Source organism: Fusarium redolens (assembly GCF_020744475.1).
Source record: "Fusarium redolens strain MPI-CAGE-AT-0023 chromosome Unknown BKA55scaffold_1, whole genome shotgun sequence".
NCBI classification, from domain to species: Eukaryota; Fungi; Ascomycota; class Sordariomycetes; order Hypocreales; family Nectriaceae; genus Fusarium; species Fusarium redolens.
In genome coordinates, this window is record NW_025763664.1 from 4,511,810 (window position 1) to 4,530,784 (window position 18,975).

Genomic DNA, 18,975 nt, shown 5'->3' on the forward strand with positions numbered 1-18,975 from the left:
GGGGGGTGAGGGCCCAGCACAATGCAATGTCGTGCGCTCGTGCCCTCTAATAAATCTTGGCTCGTTCATTCGTCTTGATTTCTAACATCTCCACGAGAGCCTCCGGATAGATTTTTGATATTGCCCGTCCGGGGGGGCTCATGCTCTCGTCTTGTTAATTATTCCCTCTAGCCCTCTCCGTCTCCTGCTTCGGGCGACGGCTGCCCGCCTTCTGTTGTGTACCACCGACAAATGGCTACTGGCAGATGCGAACAGTAACCAGCCAGCGAACTTCCCAGAAAAGCGACCAGTCATGCTCAGCAGCTCAAGCCGATTCAACAGGAACTCATTGAAAAGTCGACTCTGGACGAGATGAGATGATCTGGTCCAGAGATGAGCCGGGATGACTACACTCCACGGGGCCTATCCGACCCGGAGTCCCATCTTGATCTTGCCGGCCAACGTCAGCGACCTCAGGTTGATACAGGCACTGGGTCGGAGGCAGTTGCACCGTCACCAAATCAGCAGGGTCGACACGTTGCTCTCAATGCCATTGTCGAGGTCGATATGCTGCGGCACAAACTTCGTGCCCTCGAAAATCTTGTCGAACGTTACGGTACGCTCCGTTCCGCTTTTCATTGTCTTGGAGCGCTGTCGCCATGATTTGTGTCTTCTCAGTCTGTGACGAATATCTCGAGTCATATCTAATTTTCACTTTTTTGTAGGCATTTCATCACGCATCCCCTCTCTTTCTGAAGCTGAAGAGGCGCGGGCTCTCCAGTACCGTTGCGAATGCCTCGAAGCTGCATGTAAGCAACAAAGTAAGTGGACAACCTCGCTGCGCATAGTCTATCTAGCAACCTCCGGTAGAGTATCTGATATAGGTAGAACTAACAGTATAGACATGGACGTTGCCCGCACTCTAAAAAGCTCATCTCCATTTCCACCACCACAAGGATATACATCATGGCTCGATCATCATCTTGCGCATCATGATCGAGCGATACGCTCTTTCCCATCAGCGGACCCTTCTACTTCTATTACCAACTTCTCGAGGGCACCCTTTAAGTGTTCGCATGAACAATGCATCCACTATGTCTATGGATTCTTGACCCATCTGGAACGGGATAATCACCTTCGGCTGCATTTGACGAAGAATGCAAGTGATTCGGGAGTATTTGCGCCAGCCCAGAGCTCTTTGAAGAATTCCGAATTACCAGAGACGGGCAGCGGTGCTCTGCCTCGGGACCAATTGCCGCCCATTCAACCTCCAACCACACTCGTAACGACTAATCTCCCTCCTCTACCATTCCCGACACCCTCAACCGCCTCCACAGCCACGACGAGAAGGGATCACAGTTCAAGCTTCTCCTTCTCAGACCCCAAAACTGCGCTGTCAAGAACCGGCGAGGAAACCACATCTGACCCACAGTTGCCTCCTCTCAAAAGAGCTCGCGTCGGACATGATCGTCTAAAGTCAATAGGAGAGCTAAAGCTTCTCCACAACAATGACCCGTGTCTCCGATGTCGAGCTTCGAACAGACCAGTAGGCTTCACCATTATCTGCTGAATGATCTTAAGTGCTTACCATTCTAGTGCGATGCAAATAACCCCTGTTCCCGCTGCTCGGGGATGCCTTCATCCGAGACAGAGGCGCATTGGAGCATTTTAGGATGTTATCGTGGATCAGTGACCTCTCTCGTTGATGTTTTGCTTCAAGGTATCGGTCATTCTTCGTCCAGGTTCCCACTGTAGCTGACCGTTAATAGGATCTTTCGCCTGGTCACAACCTCAAACACCGCTGACACCCTCTTATCCTCGGCGAGGAAGCATCAATGACCAAATACTCGCTCAGAACCCCAATTTGTCGGCCGTCAAAAGGCCTGCCTGGAGGCTTGATTTTCAGGATACGTTTTGGTGGCAGGATGGAGAGCCTGGCCTTGACGAGCGTATTAACCAACCTCTAGGTCCCGGTTACCACGATCAAGGGGCACCGCCACCTGTTCTGCAGCTCATCGCTTCTAGCCCTAATTTCCGGGGCGCTGCCTTTGATCTTCTCGAGCTGTTGAGTGCCAGCGGTCAACTCTCGATGTCCCGAGAAGAGGAACAGACGACACATCCCTCTCTTTTTCGCGTAAAGCAACTCTTGCGCGAGATCATATTTTACGATACTTCTCAGCCGAGTCAATTGCTACGGAGCGAGGGCATCTATCTTCCGCGCACGCCTATCGATCGTCGCCCTTCTACCGAGCGCAACGTTTCCTTGAGGGAATGCACGCGACGGTACTTGATCTCCTTGGATTTTGCAGCTTCTGTTTTGCCTACTATGGGTCTGAGGCAATGGTTAGGGGTTTTCATTTCGATCTGCATCTTCAGTGCTGTTAACACCATATTGGTTGATATTGCCTTGTCGTTTCAGGGAAACGATCCATTGCAGGCCAGCACAACACCCACGGAACGACCTGACCAAGTCATTCGAAGTGTTTACCAAGCTTTGGTCTCTCTATTCGCCACTTCAAACGATCCGTTATCTAATGCGTCCGAGCTCGAAGACCCCATTGCCCGCAACATCGCAAGAATTATCCGTCGAGATCAGTGGCCTCCCCGGCATCTATTCTCGAGCTTTGATTTTCTCATGAATCTCGGTATAGGGGAAGTTCCAAACTCGGGTTTCAACGGCTTTGTGTTACCCAGAAGGCAATCGTTAGATTTAAGGGGCTCGAGGGGTTTCCCCGCAGCACAACTAGACAGTACGCCAAGGCAACTTTACCTGAAGTCTACGCCGTCCCTTGGATCAGCAGGTCCGTCATCACAATACATACCCTCTAGCTCACGGTCGGACTTTCCTTTACCTGGTCAGTTCTCGTTGCCAGGCGATGTTGGAGGACGCACCCGCAGACACACGATAGGTGACGACATGTCACCTCACCTGGAATCCCGGCGACTTTCGGGTGAACCGATATCTCCGTCAAGGTTAAAATCATCTTCCCGCCGGACCTCTTTGCGCCGCGTGTACTGCGACAAGTGTAACGAGCATCCGGATGGCTTCCGTGGCGACCACGAGTTACGCCGCCATATAGATGCCAAGCATTCGGCCACGGTCAAGCGATGGGTTTGCAAAGAACCCAAGAATCAAATGCCTTCTGCCCCTCAGCCAGTGATCCCATTATCAAGATGCAAAGCATGCTTGGCACAAAAGCGATATGGCGCATATTATAACGCTGCTGCACACCTCCGCCGCGCACACTTCCGACCTCATCGAGTGGGTAAAGCCAGTGGTGACTGGCCATCCATGAGTATTTTGAAGGACTGGATGCGAGAAGTGCGCCAATCAGTTGATGTTCCCGAAGAACATATCTCCAGCGGTGAAGACGACATCGATGAGTATCCAGCACCCGCTGACTATAGAGATCCGATACCACAACAAACGCCTGGGATTCCTGATGCATTACCAGCAGTTTCTGCCTTAGGTCCATTGCTTTCGTCGAGTTCTATCGAGCCATCAATACCGATTGAACGAGCCAGCCCATCTCGAAGGCCTGCTGAAAATCGCACCAGATGCCCTCATCCAGATTGTGGTCGTGAGTTTCGTGACCTGGCCTCTCACATGCTCACACACCAAGAAGAGCGGCCTGAAAAATGCCCTATTGTAACATGCGAATACCACACGAAAGGATTCGCACGCAAGTACGACAAAAACCGTCACGCCCTTACTCATTATCGTGGAACGATGGTGTGCCCATTCTGTCCTGGTGTTGGCAGCCCCTTCGAAAAAGTCTTCACTCGTGCTGATGTCTTCAAGCGACACTTAACTGCTGCCCATCAAGTTGACCAGACAGGCCATAGCAGTGGCCACCGACTACCAGGGGGCGATGATCCTGTAGGCACGAAAGCAAGGTGCTCCATATGCAAGAACGGGTTTGGTACTGCGCAAGACTTCTATGAGCATCTAGATGACTGTGTGCTTGGCGTAATTGTGCCAACTACGAATACATCAAGTCAGCAAACTCGGCTGCGAGGATCTCAGCAATAGCCGTTGACCGCAAAATGGGCTATATAATTTAACAGGACTACGACGATGTCCGATGAAAACTGAACGAACGAGACGGCTGGGATTATATTGAACGATAGGGGCAGTGAAGCGATTCTTTATTCTTCATCTACGACTTCTTCTTTTTCCGCTCTCCCTTCTTCCCTTTTGTTATTTTTAGCATCATTAAGAGTATGTGCCTGGTGCACCACAGGAATAAGTTTCGATTCTAGATACCACCAAGAGTTACGGCGGCATTGGTCGCATTTTTTGTTTTATTGTCACCATATCATTTGATCAAGCGCATATGTATATATTATAGTCTAGTATACAACTTTTAGTTGCAACTGGCCGAACATCGTTACATCACTTGCATGTCAGCAAACCTTTGCTCATTGGTCAGACAAGTACGAGATATATATTGTGAAAAGCCGGAGTTTGATATGTGATTCCACACACACCCCGCATATCAAAGTGATATAGCCGAACTTTTAGATTCCACAAATAAGAATGACTAAATAATGATACATTAAAGCCCCAAACGCCAAGCCCATGCTGTAAACCGCTCGCTGCTACAGGATAAAATGTGCGTAGTGCAGTGATTCGTCACGAATACCATCATGAGTGGACATGATTACTTCGAGTTAGAATCATCAGACGGCACAGCCGTCTTCTCATTAATAGGGTCAACCATGAGAGACTCGTCACGACGACCAATGTGCTTGGGGCTAGACCGCTTGAAGAATTCGTGAATCTCAGGGGAGAACTCGCCGTCCTCGGGCATAGCACCCTCAGTCTCCTTGGGACCGCGGCTGGCCTGGACAAGCTCCCATTCGGTACGCATATCCTGGACCTTGGCCCGCCAGTCAGCCTCAGGGTCGTAGCTCTTACCGAGACCTCGGAAGCGCTCCCAGAGAGACAAATGAGTAGGGTTGACAGCAACACCATGGTACTCGCTCTCCTTGCCGTCCCGGATATAGTACCAGCGGCGCTCCTGCTCCTTGAGATCAAGACCGGTAGTATCGGGGAGGAAGATCCATGTCAGGAGCATGCCAGCGAGACCAAACCAGGGAACGACGTAGAATTTAGTCTGGTCATCAATGTAGTTGTAGAGAACAGAAGCGAGAAGAGCGCCGGATTTGCCAATACAGGCGGAGAAGCCGTGGGCAGTAGCACGGATGGGCGTGGGGAATACCTCACCAGCAACGAGGAAGGTGACCGAGTTAGGACCGAATTGGTTGAAGAAGGACGAGATGAAGTACATGGCCTGGAAAGAATGAATTCCTGCAGGGCTGGTGTAGTAGTCGAACTTGAAGGCGGGAATAATGAACATCAGGAAGCACATGAAGAAGCCCACTTGCTGCATCATCTTCCGGCCGTACATCTTGTTGTCGATGAGAAGAGATGCGAGATAGTAGCCAGCTAGGGAGACGGTGATGTTGACAAGGTTCCAGGTCCACGTGGTGAAGATAGACTTGCTGTCAGGAGAGATGACCTTGATGAACTGACCCTGGAAAAGCTTGTTGCCGTAGAAGAAGACATCGTTACAGAACCAGGTACCAGCAGTAGCAAAGAGACGTCCACCAAAGTTGGTAAAGCAGTGGCGAAGAGCGTTCACATCATAGCCAGTGACGTTGGAGCGCTTCTTTGCCTCAGCGAGCTGCTTACCAGCGCTCCGCATGCGGTAGGTACGATAGTAGAGGAGCCAGAGCGTACCGATGGCAGGGAATGCGAAAGACAGTCGGAAAGTATACTGGGCAGCCGACTTGCTGTAGGGAGGCGAACTCTTGCCGTTGTTGAAGATGGCGAGCAGAACAATGAGAATGACCTGGTTGACGAACTGGCCCCAGCCCTGCATGAGGAAAGCCGTGGTGACACGGCGACCACGATGCAGACGATCTTCACGAGTTGAGATTCTTCCACCAGAAGAAACACCTTCGAGAGAAGAAGTTGCTGTGATGGGGTACTCGCCACCAACACCGAAACCGTAAAAGAAGAGAGACCAGGCGTAGCAGATAACCCAGCCTTGAAGGGTAAGACCCCAGGAGGCAGTGAGCATGAGCAGACCAACAAACATGATAGCAGCATCCTGAATGAGACCCCATCGTCGACCGACCCAATCTCCCATAACCTACGAGCAGTCAGTACAATCCATCATATACAATAATCAAGGTTGAGAAGGGGCAGAAAGACTTACACCAACAACAGCCTGGCCAACCATAATACCGATAATTTCAAGGTATGTCACTGAGGCAATCCAATTGTGAGAGCAGGTAGTGGGTTCCTTGCCCCAACAATCAGGCCAAACGGCCTTGAAGAGAGGTTCAAGGTTACCAATGGAGAAAAGTACATAACCCTCCAGACCAAGGCCGGCGCCAGGAATGACAGCATGGCGGAAATACCACGAGAAAGGTGACAGAGGATCCTCCTTGAACATAGACCAAGCAGTCTTCGCCTCCTCCTTGGCAGCATCGTTGTCAACCTTTGACACGAAACGATAACGCTGAGCCAGTGGCAGATCAGCCCAATAGACACCATCCTCAGTATAGGAGTCGTCTGGGCGGGTTACATGGCTGAAGATGCGACGCTCATCAGCAGTAGCATAGGCGATAGGCTCATCTGAGATGTGCTCAGAATCGCTGTCTGCAGGACCGTGCGGGACAGGGATCTCGCCGGGAATTGTAGACTCGTGATGATGGTGTCTATGAACCATTGTGAGAGAAGGCGGTTGGAGCCCCGAGTTGAGATCCAAGTTTGATGGTGATCAAAGAAAGTGCTTAATTCAAGGGGATACGTTAATTGCGTATGGGGTTTGTTGTTGTGAGAAGGCAGGAATAACTAGATGGAGGGAGATGTATATTCCAGGCGCAAAGTGGAAATGCTAACCACCAAGAAGAAAAAGTTTTATGCGGGAGGCAAAGAAGAAGTGCCGAAGGCCCGAGTTAGATGGGTCGGGAACAATTGAGGAATTCAAGACTTGGAATTGCCTTATCTTGGCTCTGAAGAGAAACAGAAACTCAACGGCTTTCCAGGCGCGAGGAAGGGCAGTATTTGAACTACATCACGACCGAGATAGACAGCAACTAGAGCTTGGATATTCAAGACGAGTGTGACGGGCATCTTGAAGAAGCACCAGCCAGTAAGAAGACGTAAATTAACCTCGTGGGAGAACGTGTGGACGAAAGTCGATCTCTGGGGTCAAATTCGGAGGGTGTGCAGCATGTTAGGATAGCTCCCGTGTCCCGTTCCTTGACCGAAAGCAACTGTCGCCGCCTCGTCTTTGCCTCAGGGACCAGAGCTTGAGCTTTGTGGTAACGTACCGACGTATGCGTTAGAGGGAGATGGAGCTGTCGAAACAGAGAGAAAAAAGCGGGCTGCTGGTTAGCTCTAGAACTATGTAAGAAACACCAGGGGTGGGTGTGACATGGCATTGGGTGGGCAATGCATGATGAGATCCGCCGCTTGGGTTATGATGGGATGGGACCCCCATGTCCTCTGCTATCCTTATCCATCAGAAGCCGAGAGATCGAGGCCAGATCCTGCCTGAGCCACAGACTTAGATGCGTGCTATTGGCGTTTGAAAGCGCACAATGCGGCAAGACAGCAGGAGATTGGACATTGTCAATCACAATCGAGGCATAACAAGATCTAAAGTGAATGTATGACGGTGCTGAAGGCAATGACGTTGTTAAGTGGACTAGACTATGGATGAGGCTCACACAAATCGAGGCTTGGAGAGAAGCACGTTTTCAGCACCGAAGCGTAACAGGCTGGAGGCTGGAACAAGAGGATCCAATTCGGAGGAGGAAAAACCTGGGGTTCGCTCATTGTCTTGAGAGGGCAGTCACGCACGCGAGCAAAAGCGCGCAGAGACAGGCAGAGACCTTGACTCAATTCGCAAAACACCAGGAGCGACCCGGGTAAAACGGCATCTATGAGACCCGCCTGACTTGTTTCGGCCGACGCCGTTGGCAGGGACGAGGCCGATCTCTGCTGAAAAACTCGCATCATGGCATTCAAGAGTTGAGAGTCAGGGTCTTGACCCTCTAAAATGGAATAATTAATGGATCCTCTTGACATACTTCAGCCATTGAGCTTCTGTTGTTTCGAGACGCTTTGAACGCTCACGTTCCGCACCACTCATTTTACGGCCCGTTTTCTTACTTTACCTGTGTCTTTTGATTTAAAACCCTTTCTGTTGCCTCCCACCTTTGTTTTTCCTTTCGGTGTCCTATTTCAGACACCGGGAGATAGTTTAATTTATACCCATCACTACATACCGCGGAGATTCGGCTTCTTGGTCTGTTTTTCCCGTTGTTTTCTTGTCGTTTTTTCCCTTTGATACTTGCCGAGCGATGCCAAGCCTTTCCTTTTCTGCTATTTCCATTTCCCGCCTCGGCGCTGTCGGGAGCCGCAGCTGCGCGTCTCGGCACTGGGCTCTAAGCCTAAATAGGGCAGAGTCAGGAAAAATTCGCTGCATGAAAAACTGGAGAGAAGGTACAAAAGTACATCTGGTGGGTCCTCTTTCGACGACATCCACCTAATGCGGAAAGAGGTCGTGTGAGGTCGTGTGGTGGGATCGACTGCTCTCTCTCGTCAGTCTGTCTACCTGCCCTGGTCAGTGCAACCTTTCCACACTCAGCTCAATTCACATGCTGAATCATGCCTTTACTCACGCCTTAGTTAATCTTGTTTCTTTAAGGTAAAAGCTTAACAAAAGCTTAATTCTCTGCATCACTACCAAATTAATTCCTTGCTTATCAAACCGGCGAGGCATCGTGACAGGCTACCTTACATTGTCTGCTCATGGTCTAGAATAGCCGGCAAAACACAAATGCCTCCATCGTTGCTAACCAGACCCCGCTTCTGCTCTGTAGCCTGGAATCTTTTACGTACTGCATCTGTCTGGTCACTCCCTCAGCTCATCTTGACAACCTTCGCATAACAGGCAAGGCGCAACGAGATGCACTAATAAAAAGTCGCACTACTAAACTAGTCCACAATCTTATACCGAGGACTTCTTGTCTGCATCCAGAAACTTGTCGCGTGTGCAACATCGCTCTCATTCTAGTCACTACCCTGTCTCGGTATTACTGTTAAATCAGTGGCCGTCGAGTGGTGATTTATCATAAACACGCAGGTCATTCATTACTGACGATGCAACACTTCCAATAAGTAATAAAACTAATGACAGACAAGTGTCCCAGATGCCTACTCCTGCTGTATACCCCCTCTCAACTTCTCCAACCCTCCCCCATTCTATAATAACCATAACACATATGCATACTGAGTTGGTGGATATCACTCCCACAACCCCCTCCACAATGAAACCATCTTACGCTTTTCCTGCTGGGATTTAGTTGATTGTCATTTGTTGTTGAAGCTGTCTCGACGGCATATACACTCATGACTACCGACCGTGGGCTATAACCAATCCCTCTCTCTCTCTTCACACTTCCTTGCTTTTGCTTTGACCAGACCGGACTAACCAACAGACTTCCAGTATAGGTGGGTTGAGATGAAATATTAATACCATATAGTTATCTTTCTTCTTCGTTAATTCTGTTCTAGCTAGTCTTGCTGACATGATACGTTTTACGAATTGCAGAACTCAATAAGCCACGCGATAGGTACAAGTCGACATTTCATATGCAATATCTTCATCTGAAATAATCATCGTGGTATACTGGGCTTGGAACAGTAGGTATGCATTTATCAAGTCAAGCTAACAAGTGAATGTTGAAGAAGGGCATGGATCGGGAACAATTGAGTACCTATTATGATCAAATCCACAGTGATGGCCTTTATGCCTGCTATATTGCTTCGATACCGCTCCAAACATTCATAGACACCACCTCTTTTATATTTGTGACCGTAGTCGAAGTGTCCATGCCGGAATAGCTGACTTCGTGTTTTTTTTTTTTAGTCCCCGTCAGTTTTTATGGCCTACTTCTCATCTGTGCATAACTCCTATCCCCAAGAAACACATGACAACTATGGCGAAGTTGGGGGAAGCTCCAGTTCCTAAATTGTAGGAAACCCTGGAGCATCTCACTCAATTCAGTCTGTTCGCCTGCAACCACCTCCTGATCGCCGAGCTATCCACTCGTATATGAAGCCTCCATTCTCAGTCCAAGTCGACACAGCTGTCACCGCTCAAACGCCACGCTGCATTTCATAGATACAAAGGAAATTCCAACTTAAAGATACTGATAAAAACATGTCCAACATCTTCATGGACCATGTCAACCCAGTAGCTAAATTCATGCAACGAGCCTGGGTGGGAATTCTTATTTCCCAATTGGCCGTGGTGTCGCTTCCTCATCCTCACCGCCATCGCCGTCTCCTTTGACAACTGTCAAAGGCCGAGGTGTGGCGTCTACACTGTCAGTTCCGTTCTTGTCAGTCTTAGGAGTGACACCTTCAACCTTCAGTCCTGCATCGGGAGGAGTACGTGCAGTAGCTTCTGCAACCACTTCACCATCCAAAACTCCAGTTTCCATCTCCTTTGAAGGCGTGGTCACGACTTGCGTCACAGCTTCAGGCGTGCTTTCTGAACCCACCGTCAAGCTATCATGACTGTTGGCCCGCATCATTTCGATGCCGAGCTTCGAGCTGGGCAGACCGGCTTTGCTCAGCATCTGCTGGCTATTACGGCCGTGGTGCTTTTCTCGGCCACTTCCCAGTTCCTCGTCTTCATCATCAGCTGACTCGGTGCCCTCCAAAGTTCTCTGTTCAGGGCCTTCTCGTTTCCCTCTCAGCTTATCGTTGCCTCGTGAGCGGTGTTCCATCTGGGCCGGTGCGGATTGCTGAGCAACGAGGTGAGGAACACCCTTTCTTGGAGGTTCAGAGGCATCGTTGTTGTCTGTGATGTTCAAGCCACCTTCGTCCCATTCGCTTGTTGGTTTGCGACTAACAACAACCGGCAACTCATCAGTCGTCACAGATTCCGAATCACCAAATAGTGATGATGTAATCGAGTCCTCACGGCTCGACATCGTTGCATTTCCCAATCGACCCGCAAAGATGGACGAACCTGATGTCGGACTGTCTTCGAGTCGCGAATTGGCTTTGCGGATTCCAATTGGAATCGGACGTGGCATGCTTGATGATTGACCTGGTGACTCGGGTCGCCACTGACACAATCCGCGCAGAACTTCAGTAAGTTTTGATGAACTGATGGGCTTCTCGATTAACGAATCAAAGTAGTGTGGTGCTTGAAGCTCCTTGAGGTAAGCTGTAATGGCCACAATTGGTGTGTGGGAATTGGCATTCTTGGTCTCCCGAATCATTCGTGCCACATCAGCTCCATTGATTTGAGGGAGCTGATACTCGAGGAAAATGACATCAAACTTGATTTCACTCATCGAATATCGAACAGCTTCAGATCCATTTGGTACAGAAATAGTACGGCATCTCAGCTTTTCAAGCAACTTCTCCATGACCATGCGAGATACCGGGTGATCTTCACAAATCAGCACATCAAGAGGTCGGAAAGTAGGACCTCCATCAAAGGCAATCTGCGAGAGCCGCCTTGAGCTCTGTCTGCGCCTCTGTACTCGGAGAAGAGCATTATGCTTCTCGCCTTCGTTATCTGATGAGGACGGTGACATGTCAAAGACCTGGCTTCTCCGATTTCGATGATGATGCATTATGTCAGAAGCGACAGGACTACCATCCTGAGACTGAGAGCCCACAGTAAGTGATCTCGAACGTCCGGCAGATGAATTACTAGACTGTCGTGGGGTTGATATAGTCTTTTGTGGGGACAATGACAAAGGAGGTGGTGCTGCACTGCGACTCTGGACCGGAGATGATGCTGCGACCGCTGTCGCGGCCTTTTGCAGGCTTGGTGGCACCTTGGGTATCTCGAATGCCGAACTTGGCTGCAAGGATGCGGCAGTTGATTGGTGAGATAGGCTGGAAGAATTACTTGATGCCTTTCGTCGTCCATCGGCACCTTGGCTAGCAACAAATGAAACCAACAACGGTGATGAGGGTTGGGAGGCTCGGTTGGGAGACGCACTTGTATGGCCAAATCCAGACGGTGATTGTGCTCGATTAGTCGCCTTGGCGTTGGAGATGGTTCTGGAAACAGGATTTGATAAGACAGGGCTACCTTCGAGCGACGGCCCAGGTGATATAACATTGCTGGATGCCCCGGGACTAACGGAGGTTCCTTTACTTTGCGTGGCTAGCGCCTCGGCTCGCAACTTTTGGATAACGTCCTTGTTGGCCTTCTCCAGCACGGGCAGGTTCTTGAACGAGAATGAGCCGAAGTCATCCATTGCTACCGGCTCGCTCAGACGTCTCGATTTCAAATCTCGAACGTGTGGGGGGATATGCAGTGGCATCAATTTTCGATTTATAGAGTTGACCTGAGACCGGACCCGTGAAAGCGCATCGTGTGGCCGTTCGGCGTACTCAGAGCCGGCTGCGGAAGACTGAGGAGACGCCTGATCTTCCATCTCCTCCGCAAATGACTGCAACACTGCCCCTCTGGCGTCGAAGTATTCTGTGTCCTCGGGATTCTCAGGCTGTGGAACAAATTGAGCTTCGTCCTCCAAAAGTGTTTCCCAATTGACATCCTGGAACCAGGGGTGATGGCGAATCTCTTCACCACCAGAGGTGAATTTGTCCTCGCGATTAGAGCCTAGGCGCTGGTGAGGCTCCATGCACAGGAGCTTATTGATCAAATCTTTTGCCTCCTCTGAAATGGGCTCACACTCATTCTCGTCGGGCCACTGAATCTTTCTTGCTAAAATATTCTCGAACACCTCCTCGGCCTCGCCAGCATGAAATGGTGGGATACCATAGAGGAATTCAAACAAAATACAGCCAACCGACCACCAATCGCTGGTTTCATCTTGTTTGTCGCCCTTTATAGTTTCGGGGGCGAGGTAGTCAGGTGTTCCCACGAAACGTCTATTAGTATCCTCAGGGTTAAACAGCGCCATTGGGGGTGGCATCATGTTGGAGAGTGGTAGAGAGTTCCTGGCGTGACTGTCCATGCTCATTCTCGAACCAACGCTCATGGGTAGGTCGGGTGAGCCTTGCGCAACTGCCTCCTCATCTAGCGGTGATCTGACACTGTTGGATTGGGATGCTATCTCTGCGTCATGTAAGGAAAAGTTGGTGACCATACGGGCAAGTGTCTCACTACCACCACTGTCACTTCGGTGTGTGCCTGATACTCGACGGGGCTCTTGGCCTAGACTGAAATAAGAAGGTTGTGCCAAGCTTCCGACTTCGGGTGTCATCTGAGGCGTCTGGCCGGGGGAATGGGTATGTCCGTGTAGATCAAGTGACGCCGATCTTGACGAAGCAATAGAGGCAGATCGGGCAAAGGGTCCTTGTTTAAGCAGGTCTGGCGTTCCATCAGAGTTTTCGCTATTCAATGCTCGCTTTTGCCGGCCGACCAATCCTAATCGAGACAGGCCAAAATCTGTAAGCTTGAGGTGGCCTTTCTGGTCAATAAGGAGATTGTCTGGTTTCAAATCACGATGAATAATGCCCCGACTGTGAAGATGCTCAACTCCAAGGACAACCTCGCCAAGATACTTCTTAACCCACTCCTCAGGGAGACCACCCAGAACTTTGATTAGTGAAGCACAATCCCCACCGTTCAAATACTCCATCACCAGATAGAGATAGTCCTTGCTCGAGAAAGTCCAGTAAAGCTTGGCAACAAAGTCACTTTCCCCCTGCCACATCATAATAGCTCGTTCCGCCTTGACGTTGCCGACTTGGTTCTTGGCGACCATGTCGGCCTTTTTGAGGACTTTGATTGCGAAGTACTCCCCTGTTGACTTCTTCTTCGATAAATACACGCTACCAAAAGCCCCTTTGCTGATAGGTTTGATAATCTCAAAATCTTTGATGGATGGCTGGGTTGGGCGAGGTTGTGGGGGTGCTTGATTGGCACCTAGGCGAGGCGATGGCGGAGGCTTCATGATGAAATCAGAAATGGCTGCTGAAGATTGCCTGCGGTGATGCCTGTGACTGTATGTGGCAGGTGAACTAAAGTCACTACCCGGAAGCATAGGTGACGCCTCTGGAGACACGACACCTTCTTGGGACATCGGAAATCCTCTTGCTTTAATACGTAAGGGTGAAGACGGCTGTCCGGGTCTCGAGGGTGATTCCTGCCGGTGAGGGGAAGAAGTGCCAGGTAAGATCAGACTCCTTCGATGTCGCCTTCTCGTGCTCGCGGCACGACGGAGGTCTCCAAATTCAGATATTGGGGATTCGGTCCTTGGTGCATTGCGAGATGCCACCGATGACGATCGAAAGCTGCCCTCGCTGTCAAGAAAGTCGCCTTCCAGGTAGACTGAGTCTCTACGAGTGTCTCGTGCTTGAACACCCAGGCTACTCTGCCCGCCAAAGTGCGATCTGGGCGTAGGGCACTCTTTAGGACTGCTGGATCTAGTAGAGGCTACAAAGGATGTTGGTCTTGATCGATCTTTGTTTTCAGACAGGTTCATTTGGCGTAGAGCCGTGGCTAGCGCAGATGGGCTGTCCAGGGGCTCCGCAAAGCTTTCGCTGCCTCGCTGAAGAAGATGCTGAGGCTCAGAGACAAGGGTTTCTGGAGGTATATCGTCGTCTTCCCCAGTACCTTCATCACATGTGTCGCATTGTTCATACTCAGAGTTGAGCCGCTCTTCTTCTGTCGAGTCGGTCAACTCCCCGTTGGCTATGCGAGCTGCCTTCCTCAGGGCCTCATCAATACAATCTTGAACAAGGCAGGCAAGCTCGATGCGAATACGTTCAGCATACTCGATGATTTTCCTGTGACGAAAGACAGCGTCGACCTTGTTCCTAGCAACCTTCTCCGTATCAGCGCATAACAGAGCCAATCCTTGTTCCTGCTCCAGAGTGTTGGTGCTTGGTGATTGCCATTGCAGAACCTGTGATATTCTCGATTCGGATTGTGGGGATTGCGTTCTAAAATCGCCGCTTTGTTGGGTTGAGGACTCCTTTATGGCAGGTGTGCTAATCTCAATAGCGGTATCGCAAAGATCCATGAGTAGCTCGACAATTCGGGCCTGAGGTCGTCGAATAGCGAACGAGCGTGCCCTAGTATGCCCAAGTCCTCCAGAACGTTCCCTCGATCGAGGCAATGAGCTACCGGGTGACGACTGAGTTGATGGTGGCGGCCCAATCGGTAAACCTTTGTATTCGGCGACCGGAAGAGGCGTCTGATCACCAGCAAGTGACCGACTCTTGCGAGCCTCCAACGCGTCGAGCACCTTAACAATCGAATGCCGATGCTCGGTCAGGCTTTCCTGTGCCATTTGAACATCCATCTCGGCCCGATGCTCTTGCAAGCACAGATCGGTGTGTTTCTCAAACCACCATCGAGGGATCTGGCGTTCGCAAATGCGGCAGAGGACCGGTGGCGGAGGCTCTTGTTGTTCAGGATCATTAAGCCCGCTCTCAGCAAGTTGAGTCAGATAGCTCGCCAAGACTTCAGCACCTGAGCCTAACGAGTCCACGATTACGTTGGGAAGATCGATCTTGATTTCTCGTGGAGCTATCCATGGGCGAATCATCCACATTGTCTAGACGAGATCAGTACTGAACACAAAGCCAACTTCAACATATCTTACATGGCTCTCTCCACCCGAGACACTGTCATATACCATAATGCCTTGAGCTTCAAGGTCCACAGCATGTGGCTGCTCGTTCTCGGGGTCATTTTCGAGGTCATCGACAGGCAAAAGCTTTGAGAGGGGTCCAAGATTGACAGCAAACCGGACTCGGTGGCTCCGAGAATCATCCTTCTTCATGGATTCAACAACTTCGATGAAAACATTCTTGTTGTCGCTAACTATCAGGTCGGAGATAGGCAGGCCATTGACTGTCTCGAACTGGGTGCCCACAACATCAGTCCACGAGGGACTGACCCATTTAATTGTTCCATCGAGGTTGAGGTCGACGATAGTATTGAGAGTCTGTTCAGCAGCTTCTCGAAGCTCCTCGCGCTCTTCCCGGATGTCCTGGCTCAAAGACCTCTCCATAGCAGTTGTTTGTTGTGCCCTCAGAGAGGCAACTGCCGGGGGTGCCAGTGTGGCGCCGGACGGAGAGTCCATTGTATCTCAAAAGCGACTGCCGTGCAAAACAGAAATAGATAGTGCAATCGATGTTTCGTAGGTATCGTCGAACGTGGAATTTTGGGCCAGGGCCCGACGTCAGGGTAGCTGGCAACTCCAACAGAAGTACAAGTGGGGAGACTCGGGGTCTGGCAAGGGCGCCAGAACTACAGACCCGCGAGACTCGGAGACATGACTGAGGGTCGACAGCGAGGGTTCTCGGACTAACGCTGTACAAGTTCTAAGCATGAACCAGAAAGTAAGGTCGAGATCGAATTGTCCTAACGCCTGGAAGTCAAAGGGTGACTTTGTATAAGCGTGCGAGCGACTTCAGGTGTAGCCGAGAACGGGCCAACCGTGATGGTACCGTGCCGTGATCGTGACCGTGGGTACCTGCTCGAACGAGGCGAGGTGAGGTAAAAGGAAGTCGACTCGAATTGACAGCACAATCGATAGATCTGATGTTGAAGTTGTCTGGTCTACTCAGTCCTTTGGAAGCTTGCTTAACACTGTAGAACGGGGGTAAAGAATCGCCGTTAAGCCTCGAAGGGGAAGAAAGACAAAGTTTGGCCCACTCCTTAGGACATCGTGAAGGCGCGTTCCTCTCATGATACAATAAGCGGGGGAATGCGCTGCTGAACCAATCACCGCCCACCATCACCCGGGAATCAAGCCCCTAGCCCTGCAAAGCTACAACATCCTTTGCGGGTATGGGTTTTTTACAGCGCTTTACTGAGGGTCCTGCTGCAAGCTACGGCCTCCACCCATAATGTTCCACTGGGCACTGGGTGCCCGGCGCCCGCTTTCCAATGAATGGCTTTGCGATCCATTGCTTCTTGAACCCTGTTAATATCAACTGAGTGTTCCCCCCCCCCAATTCTCTATGGATTTTTCATTCGCTATGTTCGCCAAACCGGAATTATATACTACTAAGTCCTCAAGTGATTTTCAATGAACTCAATATTGTTAGAAAGACAGTTCCTCGACCTTAACACATATTGAAGTATTTCTGTCCATTAGAAGGATGACAGGGTACTGGGGATGGATGTTTGGTTTGTTTGGCGTTCTGCTATCACCAGCCTTTGTTAGGTCGGGCATTGTTTCATGCAATCAATCCTAGGCCCATCCCTGGAGGTCCCCCTCCATTTATTTCCATCCAGCAACGAAAGTTTTGTCACATTGATTAAAAAGGGTACAGTCGATGGGATGGAGAGACTAGAGAGACTGAAGGAGGAAAGCGTCGAGATTCCTTCCCTCACGGATCGCACGCAATGCAAGGCATTCGATTGTTCGTGTTAATCGAGATTCTATCGCCGAGCCATCCTTCCATATATCTATTTGAGAGCCCACGAGGGACTTCGTGTGCCATCAAAAGGTAAAATAGGGAAAAGTCTCTTTCATCAGGTGCCTCTTTGGAGCTGCAGCACGAACATTGCGGAGCGTAAAACGGATGATCTCCGCCTCCTGTGGCAGCATCACAAATCTTGTCCACCAATCGACAGCCCAATGGCGTCCAGTTTGCTACTGTCTTACCCGGGGGCGCAGACGCGGACGTGGGTGCAGATGCAGATGCAGGCGTTGATGGAGGCAGATCTAAAGTAAGCATTCTGTGCCCCAGGTGACGGGTTGCAAAGGGTTATCATTGAACAGGCCACTGGCCAACAACGGGCGTCGCGGAAACGGACCGGGCATTTTGAAGCAGAAGCAAGTCCAGAGGCAACATTGCGTCAAGCCGCATTTGGTATATTCCTTCGCGAGCCGTTCCCACGGCTCCTTACGATTATTCCTGCGCCGTTTTATTAACCACTATTTGCCATATGGATGGCTTCGCTTTTGGGGTTGTGATATCGGACCTGTGATTTTATGGTGGCGGCATGGCATCATCGAACCAGATCACCCATAATCAAAGGTTGATGAAGTTTTCTCCTCATGCCACCTGCGACTGCTTGCTGTATTGCTTAACTTCATAAAAGCTTTTGCTGTTTGCATTCGAGGAATTGCATGCTCGCTTCCTCGATTAGTGTTACAATGAGTTGGGAGGGTTGCAAGTGTAGGTTAGCTGCGCCCATACAATTGCTTTGTGACAATTACATCGACAAGGGCTATGACTATGGGCATAGTGATGTAGAGTGCATGGTCAACGTTAATGCACCCAGTGACTACTCATGCTGCTTTTACGGTATGTTCGCACATTTTCTCGTTGTTTACCTTGGTGAGTCATGTTGTTGTTGTTGTTGTTGCTCACCGCTGCCTCTTCTTTTCACACGGGCTGACCTCATCTCGTCTGCGTCACTGAATAATCAACTCCCAGATTCAGCTGGGGCGATCAAGACTTACTTGGACGAGTGTCTCTGGTTCATAATAGAAATGAGCTGATGCTGGTGCTATTTCCCCTCCCACCCAAACTTTTAGCTGCAATACCCGTCAACATCTTATGTCATGTTACCCATTTGGTTACCCTGAATGTTAACCCAAGCCTCAAGCTTCACCCCCTGACCAAAATAGATGCGTTACCATGACCAATAACACCACTTTATGGTTGAGCATTTAACACTCGAGGGTTGCAAAGTCACCTTTCATGCACCCACTTCAACTGCCGGTGTTTTTGCCAGTGATTCGTCTTTCAAATGTCTTCTGAGAGCATCGAGCTAGATCTCGAGTAATCGAGGTAATGTAAAGTCACATGCACTGTTACCTCACAAGGCACATTCAGTAAATGCTTGTCTGAAGTCGGCGAATTGGGACTTTCTTGCATCTAGTCATATGTATGGGGTGAATTCATCGTATGTGTCCAATATATCCTGCCTATCTCACAAGGATGACGATAAACAGAGGAGTTATCTGTAAAGAATTACAGGATTTTAGAGCCTGTCA

At 50.1% G+C, this 18,975-nt stretch overlaps 3 protein-coding genes across 3 annotated transcripts; 1 reads left to right on the forward strand and 2 right to left on the reverse strand.

The window, feature by feature from the left end:
* Positions 1 to 111: 111 nt before the first annotated feature.
* Positions 112 to 4,328, forward strand: BKA55DRAFT_47522 (uncharacterized protein). Its single transcript, XM_046186166.1, has 4 exons — positions 112 to 595; positions 705 to 1,525; positions 1,576 to 1,699; positions 1,749 to 4,328. The coding sequence occupies exons 1-4, from the start codon at positions 373 to 375 to the stop codon at positions 4,010 to 4,012; spliced, it is 3,432 nt and encodes a 1,143-aa protein (XP_046057185.1). The 5' UTR covers positions 112 to 372; the 3' UTR covers positions 4,013 to 4,328.
* Positions 4,329 to 4,643: 315 nt separating this feature from the next.
* Positions 4,644 to 6,722, reverse strand: BKA55DRAFT_496604 (major facilitator superfamily domain-containing protein; the record flags this gene model as incomplete). The annotated part of the gene is made up of 2 exons (XM_046186386.1): positions 4,644 to 6,140; positions 6,207 to 6,722. The coding sequence occupies 2 exons, from the start codon at positions 6,720 to 6,722 to the stop codon at positions 4,644 to 4,646; spliced, it is 2,013 nt and encodes a 670-aa protein (XP_046057186.1).
* A 3,382-nt stretch (positions 6,723 to 10,104) lies between these two features.
* On the reverse strand, positions 10,105 to 16,248 carry BKA55DRAFT_46763 (uncharacterized protein). The gene is made up of 2 exons (XM_046186120.1): positions 15,619 to 16,248; positions 10,105 to 15,570 (listed from the first exon to the last, which is right to left on the reverse strand). The coding sequence occupies exons 1-2, from the start codon at positions 16,099 to 16,101 to the stop codon at positions 10,300 to 10,302; spliced, it is 5,754 nt and encodes a 1,917-aa protein (XP_046057187.1). The 5' UTR covers positions 16,102 to 16,248; the 3' UTR covers positions 10,105 to 10,299.
* Between the last annotated feature and the right edge of the window lie 2,727 nt (positions 16,249 to 18,975).